At 35.3% G+C, this 19,792-nt stretch overlaps 1 protein-coding gene and 1 non-coding gene across 10 annotated transcripts in view; both read right to left on the bottom strand.

The window, feature by feature from the left end:
- KTN1 (kinectin 1) overlaps positions 1-19,792 on the bottom strand; it is a 102,124-nt gene that overhangs the window by 39,674 nt on the left and 42,658 nt on the right. For all 9 annotated transcript variants that reach the window (XM_059373262.1, XM_059373264.1, XM_059373265.1 and 6 more), the window contains exons 8-18: positions 15,220-15,326; positions 14,294-14,426; positions 12,899-12,986; positions 9,828-9,994; positions 9,364-9,432; positions 7,875-7,912; positions 7,096-7,186; positions 6,679-6,747; positions 6,121-6,158; positions 5,895-5,976; positions 4,984-5,052 (exon numbers count right to left, since the gene is read on the bottom strand). In XM_059373262.1, coding sequence (XP_059229245.1) covers positions 4,984-5,052; positions 5,895-5,976; positions 6,121-6,158; positions 6,679-6,747; positions 7,096-7,186; positions 7,875-7,912; positions 9,364-9,432; positions 9,828-9,994; positions 12,899-12,986; positions 14,294-14,426; positions 15,220-15,326 — 951 coding nt within the window. The remainder of the gene's footprint in view (positions 1-4,983; positions 5,053-5,894; positions 5,977-6,120; positions 6,159-6,678; positions 6,748-7,095; positions 7,187-7,874; positions 7,913-9,363; positions 9,433-9,827; positions 9,995-12,898; positions 12,987-14,293; positions 14,427-15,219; positions 15,327-19,792) is intronic.
- On the bottom strand, positions 1,360-1,523 carry LOC132000561 (U1 spliceosomal RNA). The gene has a single exon (XR_009399410.1). It is a non-coding gene; the product is annotated as a U1 spliceosomal RNA (small nuclear RNA).

Genomic DNA, 19,792 nt, shown 5'->3' with positions numbered 1-19,792 from the left:
TTTTAACTACTTCCCTTCCAGCATCTCTCCAGAAACACAAAAAGTTCCCACTGCTATAATTTATTTTGTGTCCAGAAGAGAGGCTTCCCCGTTAGCATTCCTAAGCCTTCAGGCAGCTAAGTAGCCTACCAAAACAGACTTGGGGTGTTTTCTTTGAACATTTTTTCTGCCCATCCCATTCCTTATCTGTACTTTTCTAATTTTCTAGTTTCCTTCTTTTCCCCCAATTCTATTATAACCCTTTTCACAAATACTATTAATTTTTCCATTGCCAAATCCAAGTCCTGAGACTCCACTTCTTACATAATTCTAAAATTAACCTCCTTTTCTTCAATGCCTTAGGTTAGGCCCTTGTCTTCATCCATCTCAAATATCACAATACCACACTATACTTCTCTCTGCCTGTTGCCTACAAGGAGTATTTTGTGAGGGGTACAGGAAAAACTTCCCAATGGGAAAAATTTCCCTATTACCAGAAAGGAGACTGGAGTTGTCAAAAGTATAGTAAGTCAGGTTTATAAACTACAAATATAAATCATGCAATAAGTTTACAAATTTTTCATCAAGATGGGTTTTTGTCCATCTTTATTTTTGCTGATGGCCATCTCATGTAAGGTTTAACAGGAGCATTTGGGAGGCTCAGTCAGTTAAGCACTGGACTCCTGATTTCAGATCAGATCATGATCTCGGGCATGAGATCAGGACACGCATCCCAGCTTCATGCTGGGTGTGGACCCTGCTTGGCGCTCGCCCTCTCTCCCTCCCTACCACCTCCCTTCCCCCAACTCCCACCCAGCCAGAGCGCGCTCACACACGTGTAGTCTTTTAAAAAAAAAAAAAAAGATTAAACAAAAAATTTGTAACCGTATGGTGATGAATGTTAACTATTAACTGGACTTCTGCTGTGCTCATTTCACATTATCAACACATAAATCATTAGTCCTTCTGAAACTAATGTTATATGTCAATTATATCTCAATTTTAAAAAAAGACAACACTATTAAGTCCAAGTTATCTGCACCTTAATCACTTACTGCATTATACCTTTAATCCTACATACTTCTCCCCCACATAAATTCAAATACCTCATTGTTACCAGAGTGATCTAAAATGCTAGATAGAACATTTATTCATCCTTGCAATTATCTTTCAGGGATTTACCAACATGCTAGCTCAAGTTCATGGTCCATACACAGCATACAAAGTCCTTCATAATTGGGCTATAGCCAGCCTTTCTCTACTCCTTACACTGTATCCTTTGCACTTCTACAACATGCCAATAAACTATGAATACACCAGTTTGGCCACACACTGCCATGACCCATGACTTTTTTTTTTTTTTTTTTTTTTTTTTAAAAACAAGGGAAAGCACACACACAGTCCCCCACAACCACAAATTATGCAGTCGAGTTTCCCACATTTGGGGAAATCGCAGGAGTCAGCACATCCGGAGTGCAATGGATAAGCCTTGCCCTGGGAAAAACACCTTTATGACCATAGTATCTCCCCTGCCAGGTAAGTATTAACACTTTATTCCCTCAGCTGGATTTCCCCTTAGCTGTTGGGCAAACTGATGGCTATTTTTCCAAATCAAGCCTTCTCTGTGATGCCTCCTTACCCTTAGTGTCCGTCAGATAGAATTCATTATCTCTTCCTCCAACCCTGTACCACAGTTAAAGAATTTTATTCATCATACTTTTCTGTGTTACACATCATTCTCCACACTAAAAGCCATATTCCTGAGGGTAAGAACCAAGTCTCATTCATCTCTGTAGCCTCAGCATGGAGCATAGTGTCTAGCACATACTCAATTCATAAACCTGAATGAAATTAATTTCCTTTAACAGAGGTACACTTTAACATGTACCATGTACTCTCAGTCATCAGCTTACCAAATATTCAATTGCAGAAAAGTGACCAGCTTAGCATCCATCCAACCTTTTTACTTTAAACATTACCGGCCTAACCCAATCCAATTTCGTTCTCCCTAGACAATTTCCCAAACTACATTTAATACAATAATAAATTCTTCTGCAATAAAACATAAACAGGCAACAGGGCAAAGAGGAAAAGATTTCCTACCCCTATAGTTTTCACTAATAAAAATCTCCTAGAATAAGAATAAATATGCTGTCCCTATGCTTTAAAAAAAAAAAAAAGATAAGTCAGAACCTTGCTTCCCCAGAAGTTTTATTTTGAATAAATGAGATCCTAGTAAGTAACTGATTTATTTGCTTCATTAGGGTTATCATATAGGCTTATATCAGCATGGAGCCTTGCCCTCTTTAGTGTATAAACAGGTTACCTTACCTGGTATTTGTTGTCTTTCTGTCTCCTACACCTGAAGAAACAACAACTTGGCACCATCACTGGTTTCTGTTTCAATAAGCTCAATCTTTTCCTCCCAGATAAAAATCCATGGAGCAAAAAGACGGAATTTTTTTTTTTAATATATATAACTAAACTGTTCATCTCTCAACTGTCACTTAGAATTCTGACTGCTGGATAGGAAGGGGTTAAAGAAAGGTGGAAATCAAAGAAATTAAGATTACACTAATCTTTATCTCTTCTTTCACTAGTGATAGCAATAAAAATGACTAGAAAAGAAGCCAAAGAGATGGTTCTTTGGTATGCCAAGATGAGAAAGCTAAGTCACAACTACAACCAAAACACACCATTGTAGTTAACATGCTTTCTAAACTATTTTTAAGAGAGAGCTTTAAGAAGAAAAGTTCTAAGAATTACCAAATGGCAAATCTTAAATTAGTACCACAAAGTAAGTTTTCCTTATCAAATTCTTTTAAAAATGTAGCTATAAAATTTTGTTCTGTGGACTCTTCATTAAACTTCCTAAAACTATTCTTCATTCATTAAAACCTATCTCATGCAAAAAGCTGTTATTCTAATAGAATATCTACAGGTACATGGAAATCTTAGGAGTATCAGAAAGCTGATTTGGTTAAGGTAGAAATTAGAGGATTTTTTTAAAGATTTTATTTATTTATTTCACAGACAGAGATCACAAGTAGGCAGAGAGATAGGCAGAGAGAGAGGAGGAAGCAGGCTCCCTGCTAAGCAGAAAGCCAGATGCAACGTGGGGCTTGATCACAGGACCCTGACATCATGACCTGAGCCAAAGGCAGAAGCTTTAACCCACTGAACAACCCAAGCGTCCTGAGGATTTTCTTTTTTAATATTAACTTCCACACATACACTGGGGAATTTTATGTAAGATATTAGAATGGCAATTCTTAAATCATCATCATATTCTCTTTAAGAAAAAGAAAAATTTAAAGCTATTGGTTTTGTTCCTGTCTAATGAGGCAGAACTAGAGGATTAAAAGATTCTAAAAGTTAAAAGATTTGTAAAGATTCCCGTTTTCTATTTAAATGTAAGAGTTACCAGCACCATTAATACTGAAATCCCACAACAGAGTCATACATTTCTAGGCATTTGTTTTCCCTTCCATGAAGTTAATTTTAGGAAGTATTTAAAAGCTTATACACTGAAATAAGTTTTTCAGAATCTCTATAACCAACTCACAACTTAACATTCTGCTTTTCTGGGCAAGAGGTAACACAAATCAAAAATTATCAATCACATTTTACCTCATCCAAGTCATTAATGTTACATTTCCTACTGGTATTTTATGTAGCTACTAAAATTTTAAATGCTGCCAGCTAACCAGAGATTCTAAGATACATCCAGACTTCAGAGATGCTAAAGTGAGGGGGGACAATTCTTACAACTGATGAAATGAATCTCTTATAAGCTATATGACAACAAAGGGAAATAAGATTTAACAGTAAGACTTAAATATTATTTTAGGATTACAGTGGCATGAAGTCATGTCCCCGCACTGCACTAAATATCATCAGTTTAGCATTACCTCCTCTACTGCCTTTTGTTTGCAAGGGTAAAGTATATACAAAATAATAAACATTATGCAAGGCATTATCATATTTAAGAGGAAGAGAATAAGATTATTTCTTGAAAAGTGAACAGATATTAACAAATACTTCCATAGCATGTGGCTCACCTGAAAAAGAGCTACTTATACCAATTTAATACCTCCACAATGTGAATTTTAAAATAAAAAATGAAAGGATGTATCTTTGAAAGGAAGTGTTACCATCTGCAACTTACATTTCAGCTTCTAATACAAGTCCCCACGTTTAACACTATTAGAGAAACATTCAAAGCTATTTTAATGTGTCATCTAATACCAAGAGTTTCTAGAGTATTTTTAAACCCTGGAATTTGAAGAGTTCTGTAGGAGAAAAGTCCAAAGGCAACTCTTAGGAACAGCCATAGAATGGACATTGCCTGGAGCTCCAGTTTATGGAGCCATGTATACTAAGGCTGCTACAGTTTTGATAGGTTGCTATAAATACAGAAGAGTCTGATGACAGCAGAGGGTAGAGAGGAGATGAAAAAATAAATATTCTAACGGAAAGGAACTGAGGTTTAAAATGCCTGCTTAATGCCAACCACTAGGCGAAGTACTATACATAAAGGTCCCCATTTAAATCTAACAAGCTTATGATATAAATAAAATCTCAGTGTAAAAGACTTGGAATAAAAGGTCTCAAAAAGGTTAAGCAATTTGATCAACATCACTCCACTTTTAAGTGCTGGTAGCAGGTTTCAAACCCACTTTCTTTTTAGAAACCATGTTGCCTTAGAAAAAAGGCTCCAAAAGTGTAAAGAATTTTATCCTGAGAACCAAATGTAAAATACTTTTTTTTGTATTCTATGGCACTTTTTTTAAGTGCTTATAACAGGGAGTTAGCATTAGCTTCCCCTCAAGGAAGAAAAAAATTTTTTTAGACACTTGATAAGCACAAGATGAACTGAAATGCAATGGAAAGATATACCCATAATTCAGCAAAACTCCTCAAAAATAAGCTGGATATTATTTAAGAAGAATCAGATCTTGTTAATATTAGATATTTCGGCCTTATAATTCATTAAAGCCTTACCTGTTCAGAAACAAGAGTCTGTAGCTTCTGAACTTCTAACTGTAATGCTTTGTTTTGGTCATTTAGAATCTGAAGGGGAAAAAAAAACCTCAATATCCTGTTCTATTAAGAAAAGATAAAGCAATCATTTGAATAGGTTAAAAAAAAAAAAACCAACCCCCCCACCATTCAAACCCATATTAACCCTTCAGATATACTTAAAGTGACAGGTGAATTATATACTGACCTACAATGCAAATTTCATGTGATTTCCATTTTTCATTTTCAATGAATGTACTTCCAAAATATAAAAATACAGGACTAGTATAAACAATCTGTATAATGATCTCTAAAACTAGTTTCAACTAAGCCTTCCACTTCAGTCATGTGTTTATTCCAAAACAGAACAGTGTTAACACTGTGCTTAGAATTGTATCATGTGTATTTCAAAGAACTGAAACAGTCTATGCCAATGGATTCTGGGAAATCCTGCTTTCCTAAGTGAATATTTACAGGATTCCTATTAAATTAAAGCAAAAAAAAAAAAAAAAAAAGAGGAAGAAGAAGAAGAATGCAAATCTCACACACATGAAGAGATGTACCCCAGCAGTACGAATGCGCTCAACTCAAGCTGAGAGGCCATGACCAGAAACTAGCACTGCACTGACAATGGAGGCAATTAAAACTATCACACACTACCAAATGAAAACCACAGTAGAGCAAAGACTGAGGCAAAACAAATTTCAAAAGTCTATTATAAGAACAGATAATCCAGGCAAAAAGTGTAACATTCATTGTCGTATAATCCCCAAATAAACTACAGAAACATTGCTTCAGGCTGATTTCATATAAAAACTAGTACAATTAGACTTGTTTCAACTGAAAATTTTAGTAGGTTGTTCTAAGCTCAGCTGACAAGCTTAATCACACACCTTAAATTCTTCCATTTTGTTTGAAATTTCACACTGTAGCTGTTCTTCAAGCAATCTTATTTGATCATCCTTAACATGAATACTATGAGAAAAAAAAATCAATAATTCACACTAAGGTTTACATAAATCATGTGCACAACTATCAGTTATGAGTAGCAATAATTTATGCAACTATACTTGAACATAAATGTATGAATGGCTCCATGTACAGCAACACTCTAATCACCTTTTTTGCATCTTCTCCAGTTCATGTGCAGCAGCAGCCTGTGTTTGGAATGGAATGAGAATTAAATCATTTCTTAGGAAACACCCAAAACCATTCTTTCCCTTATTTTTATGTACTGAAAAGCTGCATTTCCATATATTTGAAGTAAATGTTAAAGCAGTATCTACGTATTTTTGCAATACTTTTTGCTGTCCAGTATTTTGTACTTCTCACTCATCAAATTTTATCCAAATGAAACTATCCTTTTTGATTAAATAGCAGAAGGCTAAAACAAATCAGCACATTAACAATGTTTTAGTGGATTCTTTGGAGATCCGAAAAGTGATCAATTCATTTGATCAAACATGAGTTTCAACATGAAAATAGTACTATCTAGGTGGGTTGTGACAGTCATGGTCAAATAGAAGAGGCTTTCAACAATATGCCATGTAACCAAACACAAATAACCATTATATTTACTATGTATATGAATGAAATTAGGGCTTGCAATTCCAATGGAAGTAAGTATAGACAAGGTCAAATTCTGACGTAAACACTCAACAGCTATAAAAAATCTACCTGTTCATTTGCCAGGGCCTGTAACTTTTGCACTTCAGCTTTTAATAAGAAATTCATATTCTGTATGTCCTAGAATAAGAAAGAAAAATATGTAAATATGCTTGTAAAGCATCTCTTCTACCTAAGTAAAGGTCTCAAAGTGAAGGCCTCAAATCACAATTTCTTAAATAGGAAAAGGAAATCATCAATTCCTGTTATTTAGCAAACTTCCCAAATTATTGTGAATTGCATCATATGAGAAAATCCTCTGAACTTCTTTTCTGGAAGGCTAATGAGGATTTTGTAGCTTAATTAAGAGACACACATTTTAAATGACTTTAGAGTATTTTCCATTTTTCATAGATGGTCATACTGATTACCCTATCAGAATAATTCAATGCTTACAAAATAACTTGCCATTTATCAGAATTACTGTACCTTAAGTTCCTCCTCTTTACTTGTTAAGTGATCATGTTCATTTGCTAAAGAATCTTCAGTCTGTTTTATCTGCTTATCCTTTTCAGCAATCCTTTAACAGGAAGTACATTTTTATATTCAATAAACATTTCGAAGTCAAGTCACAAATCAAAAGATTAAAAGCCTTAAATATGCTCACGCTTAGTTAAGTAGTTTCTCATGCATCTGTACCCTCCATTTCTGTAGCTCCTTTCAGTTTAGCACTATCTATCATATACATTCTACAACTTCCTAAAATACATACCCCTGTTCTAAAACTTGAGGTAAAAGAAGTATTTTGTTCAAGCTCACAAACCTGGTAATGCCAAAGCCAGATTTTAGATCTTCTGAACTCAAGTGAGCCATGTCTATGTAAATTAAACAATACACTAAAAACAGAACCTTGTTTTGGGTATCTCCATATAGTTAAAATACAGTGTAGGTAATAACTACTTATGAGGCACAAAAACTAATTTACTTCCATTAATCTCAAATCACAATTCTCTTTCACTGCTAAACCCCACATAAAAAAAAGGTTCCCCAACTCTTTTTACGATGAAGACATAAAAACACAAATGTGTTCGTGCAATGTTTAGGAACTCAACTCACTGAGGTAAGGGGGAGAGCAAAAGTTGCTCCAGATCTAGGTAGGAGTATTTTCTGAATAAGTCAGAATATAAAGCAAATCATGTTTTGATGGAACAGGTATCATTTAGTGGTGACTAACCAATTATAAGAGAAGTGTAGAAAGGCAGACTTACACTTTATGTAACTCTTCTGCTAGGACTGAAGCAGAGGTCTAAGAAAGAAAAACAGTATCAACATAAAAGCATTTAAGTCTAAAAGTTGTACAATAATCAAACAGCTTTAAAAATTAAAGAAATTAATGTATATCAAGTTGTTAAGGCAGTATCTGGCCCATGATGAGTGTTCAATAAATAGCTATTATTCTGAAAGCAACTTGATCACCAACAACCAGTATCAGGGAATTATACTGCATAAAGCAGTTAAAATGAAACAAATTGCCAGACCTGGAAATTATATAACTGACAAGTAACAATATACAAGAAAAACACCTACAAAGGCCATGTTTCATCTTTATCTTAATAACAACTTCCAATAAAGAAATGATACAGTTCATGATTAAGGTAACAATTAAGTTACCTTAATTTAGTAATTTAGTAATAACCATGCTCCTCTTTTTCAAATACATACTTATAGCATTCTCTATTTAATTCCTGATAAATTTTCTAGAGCTACCTCACAGCTAATAACTTAAGACTTCAATCCACTTTGAATTGGTAATTTATATATACATGTACATTCACATATGTACAAACATCCTCCTCTATAGTAAAAAATTCTTAGTTCATTTTTTATTACAGTCTCTACAAAGAAAACAACTAGAAACAAATATGTGCAATCTCAAAATTTTGGGGTCTGAAATTGCCTGAAATTCAAGAACAAGTTTTTAATGTTAAAATTACTTTTTAAGGTAGAAAAAACTAGTACTTTTTCTACAATTTTTAGAATTTTGAAGTTGAGGAATTGAAATGAACAGTACATGTTACAGAAATAAGTACTTAGAAGTTTTTCTTTTTTAATATTGTATTATAGATATATACACTTTAGACTACATCTATGTTAAAAAACAATGTTGCCAAAGTATAACAGGTCTAACAATACAACTTGCAAAACTCCGGAAGGTGTCCCCACTTGCTAAACAGAAGTTTTAAAGTGATCTTTTTGCACACATAATCTGAGATTATGTATTAACATACTGTATTATATTATTAACATACTGCTACCACCTGAGGGTATATAAAGTTTTCCCTTATGGCCAGTGAGTATTTAGTAAGCATTTTTAATACATAAACCACTATTCTAAACACCATTTGGGCAATTTCTTCTGTTTGAGTCAAGATTATGAACGTTTCTTCCTCCTATGGTAAAAACTCTCCATTAGTTGGATTTGGACTTCTTTCTTGGTATTTTCCCGCAACACTATATATATAATTATCACAATGTTGGGCTCTCAGGACTATCAGTGTTGATTCACAGACTAGTTTCCCAACTACCATCCAGTGCCTAGCACTCAACAGGCATTCAGACAATTAATTTAATGGCTAAGAATTATATTCTATTATATCATTATTAAATTATATGTATTTATATTATATATTGGTAATAATATGTTATCATTATTATAATATATATTAGTAACAACAAACAATATGAAAGCACATTTACCTGGGCAGCTATCTGGGAATGGAATTGTTGAATTTGAGCTTTCAAAGCCTCGTTCTGCTCCAAAATATCCTTACATAAATAACGACCAAAAAGAAGAGGGGGGAGGAAGTATGCTATTAACAAATATACCAATATACATGAATTAAATGAGGTACAAACTTACGTTTATCTTTAAAAAGCCATTCTCAGATTCCAAAAGCCATAATTTTAACAACAATGACTAGGCACTATATTTTGAGAGTTGATATAGAAGGTAAATTAAGAATAGGTTGTGTTGTTCCTAATCTAACACAATTTAAGACTGAGTGAGGACATCTTTAAGCACATATTCAAACACACCATATTGCAACAACTGCTCAAAGATTAAGTTATAATTATTCATCACCACTCCACAATTAGGGTAAAGTAGATGGTCTTCTCTCTTCTACAGAGACACAGATTTTCTCAAAAAGAGAATTAGATACCTGAACTTGCATTTGTAAAGACTCTTCTTTGGTCACCCTTTTTTGCTCCGATTCCATTAACTGCATTAGTCTCTGCTCCAACTGTTGCTTTGATACCAAGGTGTCTGTGAGCTTACTATGCAGACTCTGTACTTCATTTTCTTTGGCCACAAATTTGCTCTGTAAATCTGTAACCAAACAGCATTTTACAAAGTTCTCTTCCTTTGCATGGTTATTACTATTCATCTTTAGCACAGGCATTATCTCCTCTAGAAGAAAACTCCTTGAATCTCTCCTCTTTTCCCCCGCCTGCACATGGCTCCTCTGAGTAGTCCAGGTTTACCTTTATCACAGAACCTGCCACACTGTACTAATTCCTCTCCTCGCCTACAAAGTACACTTTCTGAGATCAGAATTACCTTTTCTCTATATCCAGAGCAGTGCCCAAGGCTTGGTGCACAATACATTCTCAAAAATGTGTTAAGTTAATGGTACATGGATGCTTAAAAGTGTTGTATCATTTCTTGAAAGCATTCTTTATATCCCCAAAGACAATTTAGTAAGTTATCTAATGAATTTCTTATAAATTCCCCATACTATCCTACCTGGAAAAGAGAGAAAGTTGTTGAGGGCTGACAAATGTTCTGGTGTAGAATGAAATACAACTTTTCTGTTGTACTTTTTTCTGCTTCTCTTATTAGCAATGACCCCAAAACAACAACAACAAAAAATGAGAAACAAACACAAACTATCTTTGATGCAATCAGAAATGAATTAACTCCAAATCCAGAAATTAAGATAAAATGAATGGGGAGATAGATGATCACTAACATGGAAGGGGAAGGTGTCTGAAAAATCTGGGAAGTCTCAGGAAATGGAGGTACTAGGTATCATGAGAGCTACCTCTTAGCCCCACAAAACAAACAACAAGTCCACCACCACAACCACCACGGAAGAGAAGCAAATACAGAGAAAAAAAGAAAATGCAAGTGTGTGTATATTTTAAAAGATGTTCCTGTCATAACAAAACACCAATAACAGAATGAAACAGAACTCAAAAAAGGACTTATAATTAAACATACTGGTCATATCCAGGATTGGAACTCAGAAGAGCATATTTCTTTACCAGCAATAGTGAAAGTCAGAACACTGAATTAATGCCTTCAAACTTCTGTGGGGAAAATTATCAATAACCTAGAACTCTCCATCCAAACTACAAATCAAGCATGAAGACAGAAAAAATAAAAACGTTTTCAGATATGCAAAACCTTGACAAATGTACTTAGAGGCATGCTCTCATGGGACTCAAAGATATGCAATTAAATGAAGAAGGAAAGCAAGAAAGATGGCAGTAACATAGTATCTATCCAGAATCCAGGTAGTCTCAGGAAGACAGCTATGGAGCCAACCTAGAAAACAAGTCCTGAAACAGGAAGACAGAGGACTCCAGAGGGATATCCCCAGGAAAATCTGAAAAGATTCTCCACTACCTCATATGTTGAGAGACAGGCAGAGGAGAGAGGGTAATAGTTTAACCATAGGTAAAATTTTAAATCATAAAATAAAAATCAAACAAGTTAAAAACATAAAGCAGTAATTAGCTCTAGGAAAGAAAACATCATTCATGGGAAGAATTGCAGTTTTAATATTTATCTTGGCTCAGGACTAAGCTACACTGTAATAATGATGTCAACAATGAATACTGACATGATCAAGAAGTATGCGTAACCATGCTGGCAGAATGAGGGGAAGGTGGGAGGAATGGTGTGGGAGTTAAGACCTCATTTCCTGTAATAAAAATCAACAGATGCCTATTAAGGGAAAGCAGTAAATGTACAAATAATACATGTATTTACAAATATGATAGACAATACTAGAAGCAAAAATGATTGCTTCTGGTCAGAGTGAGGTTTTACGGTTTACAGTTACATAGTTTATAGAGAAATATATTCAGTTTACAGATCAATTCTTTTATCAACATTCATACGTGCTTCATTGATGAAATGTAAAATGTAAATTTAAAAAATAAGCTAATGTATCTGAACATTGACATAAACTTCATATATAAAGAAAAAAGCCTTTAAGTATGTTGGGTATATTAAAATATTGAACCAAAGGGAAATATGGGAATGGAGGGATGGCAGGCATGGAGAATCAGAGGAAACCGAAGGTCTAAAAACCCAAAACTGTATGATTTATCCTACTGTTTCGAACTGTATTTTACTACACTGACTCTTACAGGAGAAAAGGAGTAACGGTGACAAATAATACACATAATACAAGCTCCATTATCCCCCAGATGGATTCATCAAATTAAGAGTAAGTAATGAAAGTCAGCATTTAAGTAGACTGTTTTAAGTCAGCTATTTGAAATGGTAATGCTCTTTCTCTTCACAATACAGAAAGTGAGTCAGTCCTCCTTTACAAACAAAAAATAAAGAGGTAATCAAGGAACCAAAGGGAATAACTACAGAAAGGAAACACACACAACTAGATTCCTATTACTCCATTATAAACTATAATTTTCTTTGCAATTTAATGCTTCAGGATAAAGCTAGTAGAGAATTTATTTTAGGAACTCCAACAACTCTTAAAAAAATAAAGTAATCTGAAAGTGCAAAAGCTACTTTCAATGGCCTAAACAAAAAATGTCAAATCACACTTTCTTCATATATACAGAGGGGAGCAAATTTTTCTTTTAACTAACATATAATGTATTATTTGCCCCAGGGGTTCAGGTCTGTGAATCATCAGGCTTACACAATTCACAGCACTCACCATAGCACATACCCTCTCCAATGTCCATCACTCAGCCATCCCATCCCTCCCATCCTCCTCTTCCCCAGCAGCCCTCAGTTTGTTTCCTGAGATTAAGAGTCTCTTATGGTTTGTCTCCCTCCTGGTCCCATCTTGTTTCATTTTTTCCCTCCCTACTCCCCCAACCCCCTGCCCTGCCTCTCAAATTCCTCTTATCAGAGGGATCATATAATTGTCTTTCTCTGATTGACTTATTTCATTTAGCATAATACCAAGAGGGGAGCAAATTTAACCCAGGATTATATACCAAATTTACATGAATACCTCTCCCTTACCTTGCTGTGCTGCCTCATGCTCTGCTGTTCTCTTCCTAATATAGCTTTGGACTTCTTCCCACCTTCTCTCAGCTTCTTGTAGTTGAACCTGGAAAAAGAGTAAGTCAGCATAATCACAGGATTTCAAATTTAAAAAAAAAAAAAAAAAAAAAAGCATCCTCCTCTTTACTCTTGTCATAAAACTGCTTATTCCATCAGTCTCCCACATTAATAAAACAGGCAGATATGTCCAGACTTAAAACATACAAAGATATCAGCCATAGTCATTCTACCCTCCAAGCTACAAAAACCAAGTATTTGTGCAGGTAGATCATTATAGCTACTACTATGTATTTATCTGATCTATTTAGTTAAGATCTGTTTTCCATTTTTATTTTCTTCAGCTGATAGGCTTTCAAAAGACAGAATAGTATCTTTACTGCTAAATCCCAGTAGGTACCTAAAATTCAAATTTTGAGGTCCAGCACACTTCAATGATGACTATAGTCTTTACTATCATTTATCTCCTTATCCATATCCATATAGAACTGCCCTATTTCTAAGTGCCAGCAGTAAACAGACCAGCAAGATAAATTTTGCATAAAAGAAAGGATAATTATATTAATCTCCCAGAGGGAGCCATGAAAATGCCAAGAAAACAAACTTCCACCTTCATTTATTCTCAAAGTTCTTTTAACCCCTACCACTCTGAAACGGATATTAAGGTATGATTCTACCAATGACCTAGGTAGGAATCTAATATACTTACACAAATTAAAGTATGTGTTCAATAAATCCTCTCCCCAGTAAAAGGAAGAAAGGACAATTCTATTTAGAACTCTACTCAATATGCATATGCTATAAGGTACAAAAGAAACAAATCTATTCCTCTGTAGACTAAGCAACCCCATGCATGACTTCTCAACATGAGCTTCTAATGGTACCAAGTATCCTTCTGGTATCTAAAAAAAATCTGTGACTTTTTTTTTTTAATACTATGGCTCAAGTGAAAGCTACTAAAGCAGTTCTTGGTCTTATGCAAAAGAAAATCATCTATTCCAATACTGGAAGAAAAATATGCTCTAAAGAACTTACTGAAAAATCCAAGTTATGGATGATAAATTAAAGGTAATTTTAACTACTTGATTTTTGCCTCACATGTGAACCCTAACCACCCAAAGAAATTATGTCAATCAGCAAATTTAATTTTTCATTTCTTCAGTCTTTAACTTCAGTCTCAAGCCCATATTCAATTCTCTTGTTACTACACATGCGTCTACACAGGCAGAGTACTTAAATTACAGGTTCCTTTAAACCTCAAACTGCATTTCTCAAACCTACATACACATTTAGGTCCCTGAATTGAATACCTACATTATTTATGAAATGATAACAAAAGGGGTGGGACTAGATCACCTTCAGCTGAGTAACTGCTTGCTCAGCATTCTTCTTTTGGACCTCCTCTTGCTGTAGCTTTCCTGTTTTCTCCGTTAGCTCATTAACCAACCTAGCATAATCCTGGCGTAGTTTATTTAGTTCAGCAGACTGCCTGAAAACAGTAACTGGATTAGGAACCTTCCGTTATTACAAACACATAAAAAGAATACACAAAACATATTTGATACCTGTTTTTCTGAGTAATTCCACTTATAGCCAATTGAAAAGAAAATGTTTTATGTCTACTAATAATGAAGTTTGGCTGACTATAATTTGTGAATCATCCTGGTAACAATTACACAAATTCTAAAATCACCATAATCAAGAAAAATGGATGACCACATACTCATGAGCATATCAACAGCGTCACCCTCAAAACGGCTGTTCTGAAAATCGACTGAAATCAGTCAGAGTGCTTATTATTCTTGTAACCATGCTACTAACTCTTCTCGAAGGCACAGTTTCCCAAAGCATAGACCAGGGCCAATTTCATGACTTTCACAAGGTCTATGTCTTAATATGCAGATTCCTGGGCTCCACCTCAGAGCCACTAAATTATAATCTTTTAGGGGTAGGACTCAAGAATATGCTTTTTTAATGAACATGCCAGAAGCCTTTCTGAATAATAAAGCTTAAGAACTGCTGTTAAAAGGAACAGGTGTTTTAAAACTTAGAAATTCAGTTTCATATATTTGTAGACAATGTTGCATGGCTAGCACTAGTGTTTATCACATAGCTTAGCTGAAGAGGTTCTTCACATAGCAAGAAAATTGTTTTGGAAAATTAATTCATTTTAGAAACCAATGTAAAACACAGAAGTCTAATCTATTACTATCAAACACGATTTTGATGGTTCAAGAAAATATTCTGCCATTCAATGAAAAATAAAGCATTTGGGAACATACTTGCTTTCTAGCTGGTTTGTAGTGTTGCTGACAGCATCTCTCAGTATGCCATTCTCCTGTTTCAAGTGAGCTATCTCTGCCTCCATCTGCTCACGAACTTGCTGGAACTAAAAGTATTTTACAAACATAAGATTTACAAACAATGACTGCCAAAGCTAACTTAAAACATACTTCATTATAATGAGAATGTAAAAGGCATCAATAGAATGAAGTTTGGACCATCTTTTTCAAATAAATATAAACAAATTTAAAGTATGAATTATGTTTCTTTTCAATAATTACTTATTTATTTACTTGACAGAGAGAGATACAGCAAGAGAGGGAACAAAAGCAGGGGGACTGGGAGAGGGAGAAGCAGGCTTCCGCCGAGCAGGGAGCCAGATGTGGGGCTCCATCCCAGAACCTCAGGATCATGAACTGAGCCAAACGCAGCCCCTTAACAACTGAGCCACCCAGGCACCCCAAGGATAAATTACATTTTGATTGTGGTGAATGCAAAGTAAATACAAGCTGCCACAACATTCAAGAATGCAAGTGGATGTTAGCTGCTATCATACTGGAAATGTAAAATAAATACAAATAGAAATGTTGTTTTAGAAATAAAAGACTTAGAATTTCTTTCCTACCCAACAGACTCCTACAGAATAACCCTATCTTGATCCTTTATCAATTTTATGTTTGTAGTTTTTAATGAAAAGATTTTAGTAATCAAAAGTTTAAAAACTGAAAATATGCTTAACACATTCATATTATCACAAACGGAGCTATAACCAAATAGATGGCAAATTCATCATGCAAAAATCTATTCTCTAAAATTCTGGCCTTTCAACCCACAGAATGGGAGAAGATATTTGCAAATGACAGCACAGACAAAAGGCTGATATCCAGGATCTATAAAGAACTTCTCAAACTCCACACACACAAAACAGATAATCGTGCCCAAAAATGGGCAGAAGACACGAACAGACTCTTCCCCAGTGAAGACATACAAATGGCTAAAAGACACATGAAAAAATGTTCTTCGTCACTAGCCATCAGGGAGATTCAAATTAAAACCACATTGAGATACCACCTTACACCAGTTAGAATGGCCAAAATTAGCAAGACAGGAAATGTGTGTTGGAGAGGATGTGGAGAAAAGGGAACCGCCTTATACTGTTGGTGGGAATGCAAGTTGGTGCAGCCAATTTGGAGAACAGTGTGGAGATTCCTCAAGAAATTAAAAATAGAGCTTCCTTATGACCACGCAACTGCACTACTGGGTATTTACCCCAAAGATACAGATGTAGTGAAAAGAAGGGCCATCTGTACCCCAATGTTCATAGCAGCAATGGCCATGGTCGCCAAACTGTGGAAAGAGCCAAGATGCCCTTCAACGGATGAATGGATAAGGAAGATGTGGTCCATATACACTATGGAGTATTATGCCTCCATTAGACAGGATGAATACCCAACTTTTGTATCAACATGGACAGGACTGGAAGAGATTATGCTGAGTGAAATAAGTCAAGCAGAGAGAACCAATTATCACATAGTTTCACTTATTTATGGAGCAGAGATAACATGGAAGACATGGGAAAATGGAGAGAAGGGAGTTGAGGGAAATTGGAGGGGGAGATGAACTATGAGAGAGTATGGACTCTGAAAAACAATCTAAGGATTCTGAAGGGGCTGGGGGTGGGAAGTTGGGTGAGCCTGGTAGTGGGTATTATGGAGGGCATGTATTGCATGGAGCACTGGGTGTGGTGCATAAACAATGAATTCTGGTACACTGAAAAGAAATTAAAAAAATAAAAAATAAAAAATTCTGGCCTTTATTTCTTATTTCAGAATTACAGAACCAAGAGATAAAGAACACGAATCTCATATTCCCGTAAGAAAAGGTCTTATTTTAAAATGTGAAATAATCTTAATTTTAAGAAAACCTAATTGAGAGAAATTAAAGTATATGTATTTATCTTTCAGAGAACATATCACATAGAACCTATATCCTGGCTTCTAAAAAAGAAAAAGAAAAAATAAATCAACTTCCATCCTCAATAAGAGTACTACAAATACTTAATAGTAAGTAGCAATTAAGAAGAAGAAAAAGAAAAAATAATTTGAAACTAGGAAAATCAATTCGTCAATAACCCATTTATTAATGGGAAAGGATATCTCACACCACTCGGGGTTGAAAAGACAGAGGATCAGGTCAAGTGAAAGCACAAAGCAGTGGATATTATAAGAACCTGACAACAGATTCATTCACTTCTTCTTTTTTAGTGTTTTTCTGTGGAAAACATTGGGACTTTGAAAGTTGTGAAGAATAAATTTTTTCACAGACTAGCAATGTGATCAAAATTAATATCTAAGAAATAAATATCTGACAGTACTTACGTGTTTGAATGGAAATGAGAGATTAAAAATCGACTATAATTATTCCAGTATGAAATAATAAACTAAGGAAGTATCTAAGAACTGAATGAATGCAAGAGTACCTTGAAATAAAGTATCTTAAAGATTTCAGAAAAAAACTGTAAACTGGGCAAGAGAGAAAAACCAAAACGATTCAAGCATGAGGATAATAATGCCTCGGATGTTGGAAAATAAGAATTTGATCAAAAGCAAGAGTATGATCTTAGACATATGTTAAATTTGAGGTGATGACGAGAGCTTCCAAATTGAACCATCAGCTAGCAATGGAAAAAATTCAAAAAAATCACTGGCCCAGAAAGATCATATAGGCTAAATATTACACACCCAATAGATAAGCCAACACAAACCATGTTCTTCAACAGCCTCTTCATCAACGATAAAAATGGTATTTCAATCTTAGAGAAAGAGAGAGAGAACCAACCAACCAACCAGACTTAACTGGAATCATGAAAACAAGTAACATGTAGAAAAGAGAGTAAGAACTGAACCTTCTGAAATGCTGAAAGAAGAGAGGTGGAAGACAAGAGACAAGTCACTTGGCCAAAACCTTAGGAGTCATCACCCTTCGTTATCAGCTCTCTCTCTTGCTCTCTCCTACACTCCATCACTAAGCCCAATCTACTAACTCTTCTGTATCACTCAAACTCAACCCTTCATTGTCAACATCTGATTTTAGGCCCTTGTTCTTGGACCTGGATTCCTGCAAAAGCCTTGCAATTATCTCATTCCACTCTCCACACTGCTAGCAGAGTAATAACTAAAAATACTAATATAATCACACCACTGAATTCCATAAACTCTTTTAGTAGCTCCCCAGTCTTCAGGTATATAAGGCCCTTTAAGACAGGGCCTCTATTTGCATCTCTAGATCTCTTCCTCACTCTACCCTTGATTTCCAAACACAACTTCTACTGCATTTCTTATGAACTGTTATCACTGGGCAACCTCTATCAAAAACATTTGGGATGCACTCATTAAAAAGCTCCATCCTAAAGAACCCAGATGAATGCATAAAGAAGATGTGGTATAGGGGCGCCTGGGTGGCTCAGTCATTAAGCGTCTGCCTTCTGCTCGGGTCATGATCCCAGCATCCTGGGATCGAGCCCCCTGCCCCCTATCAGGCTCCCTGCTCAGCATTAAGACTGCTTCTCCCTCTCCCACTCCCTCTGCTTCTATTCCTTCTCTCTCTGTCCTGTCAAATAAATAAATTCAAAAATACACACACACAATGGAATACTATGCAGCCATCACAAGAAATGAAATCTTGCCATTTGCAACAACATGGATGGAACTAGAGGGTATTATTCTGAACGAAATAAGTCAATCAGAGAAAGATAATTATCATATGATCTCCCTGATATGAGGAATTTGAGAGGTAGGGCTGGGGGCTGGGGGGGGTAGGGAAGGAAAAAATGAAACAAGATGGGATTGGGAGGGAGACAAACTGTAAGAGACTCTTAATCTCACAAAAAAACTGAGGGTTGCCGGGGGTGGGGGGTGGGGGGTTGGGTTATGAACACTGGGGAAGGTATGTGCTACAGTGAGTGCTGTGAAGTGTGTAAAACTGGGGATTCACAGATCTGTACCCCTGGGGTTAATAATATATTACATGTTAATAAAAAATTTTAAAAAGTTCCATCCTGGGCCCCAAAATAGACTCACTGAACAACCACCTCTAGGAATGGGACTAAGGAATCACACCAATAACTCACTGCCCATTTCTTCACTCTTTACCTGATAATGCCTAATTGTTTTAAAACATTCAACATAGTCTGCATTATCATTTCTAATAAGTCTTCCCTATAATCCTCCTCTTCCCTACTCCCCATATCAATAGTTCCAAAGCATCCACTGCTTACCTCTACAGTAATCCCCTACCATCCACAGGTAGTACCTTCCAAGATCCCCACATAGATGCCTGAAACTGCAGAGTACTAAACCATAGGTATACTATGTCTTTTCCCTATACATACATACATACATACATACATACATATCACAAACTTTAATTTATAAATTAGGCACAGTTAAGAGATTAGTAACTAAAAATAGAACTGCAACAATATACTGTAATAAAAGTTATATGAAGGTGATTTCTCTCTCTCAAATATATTATACTGAATTCACCCTTCTTGTGATGATGTGAGATAATAAA

This window comes from Mustela nigripes, chromosome 13, assembly GCF_022355385.1.
Source record: "Mustela nigripes isolate SB6536 chromosome 13, MUSNIG.SB6536, whole genome shotgun sequence".
Lineage (NCBI taxonomy): Eukaryota > Metazoa > Chordata > Mammalia > Carnivora > Mustelidae > Mustela > Mustela nigripes.
Note: the sequence above shows the minus strand (reverse complement) of the source record. Positions and strands in the feature narration are given on the sequence as shown.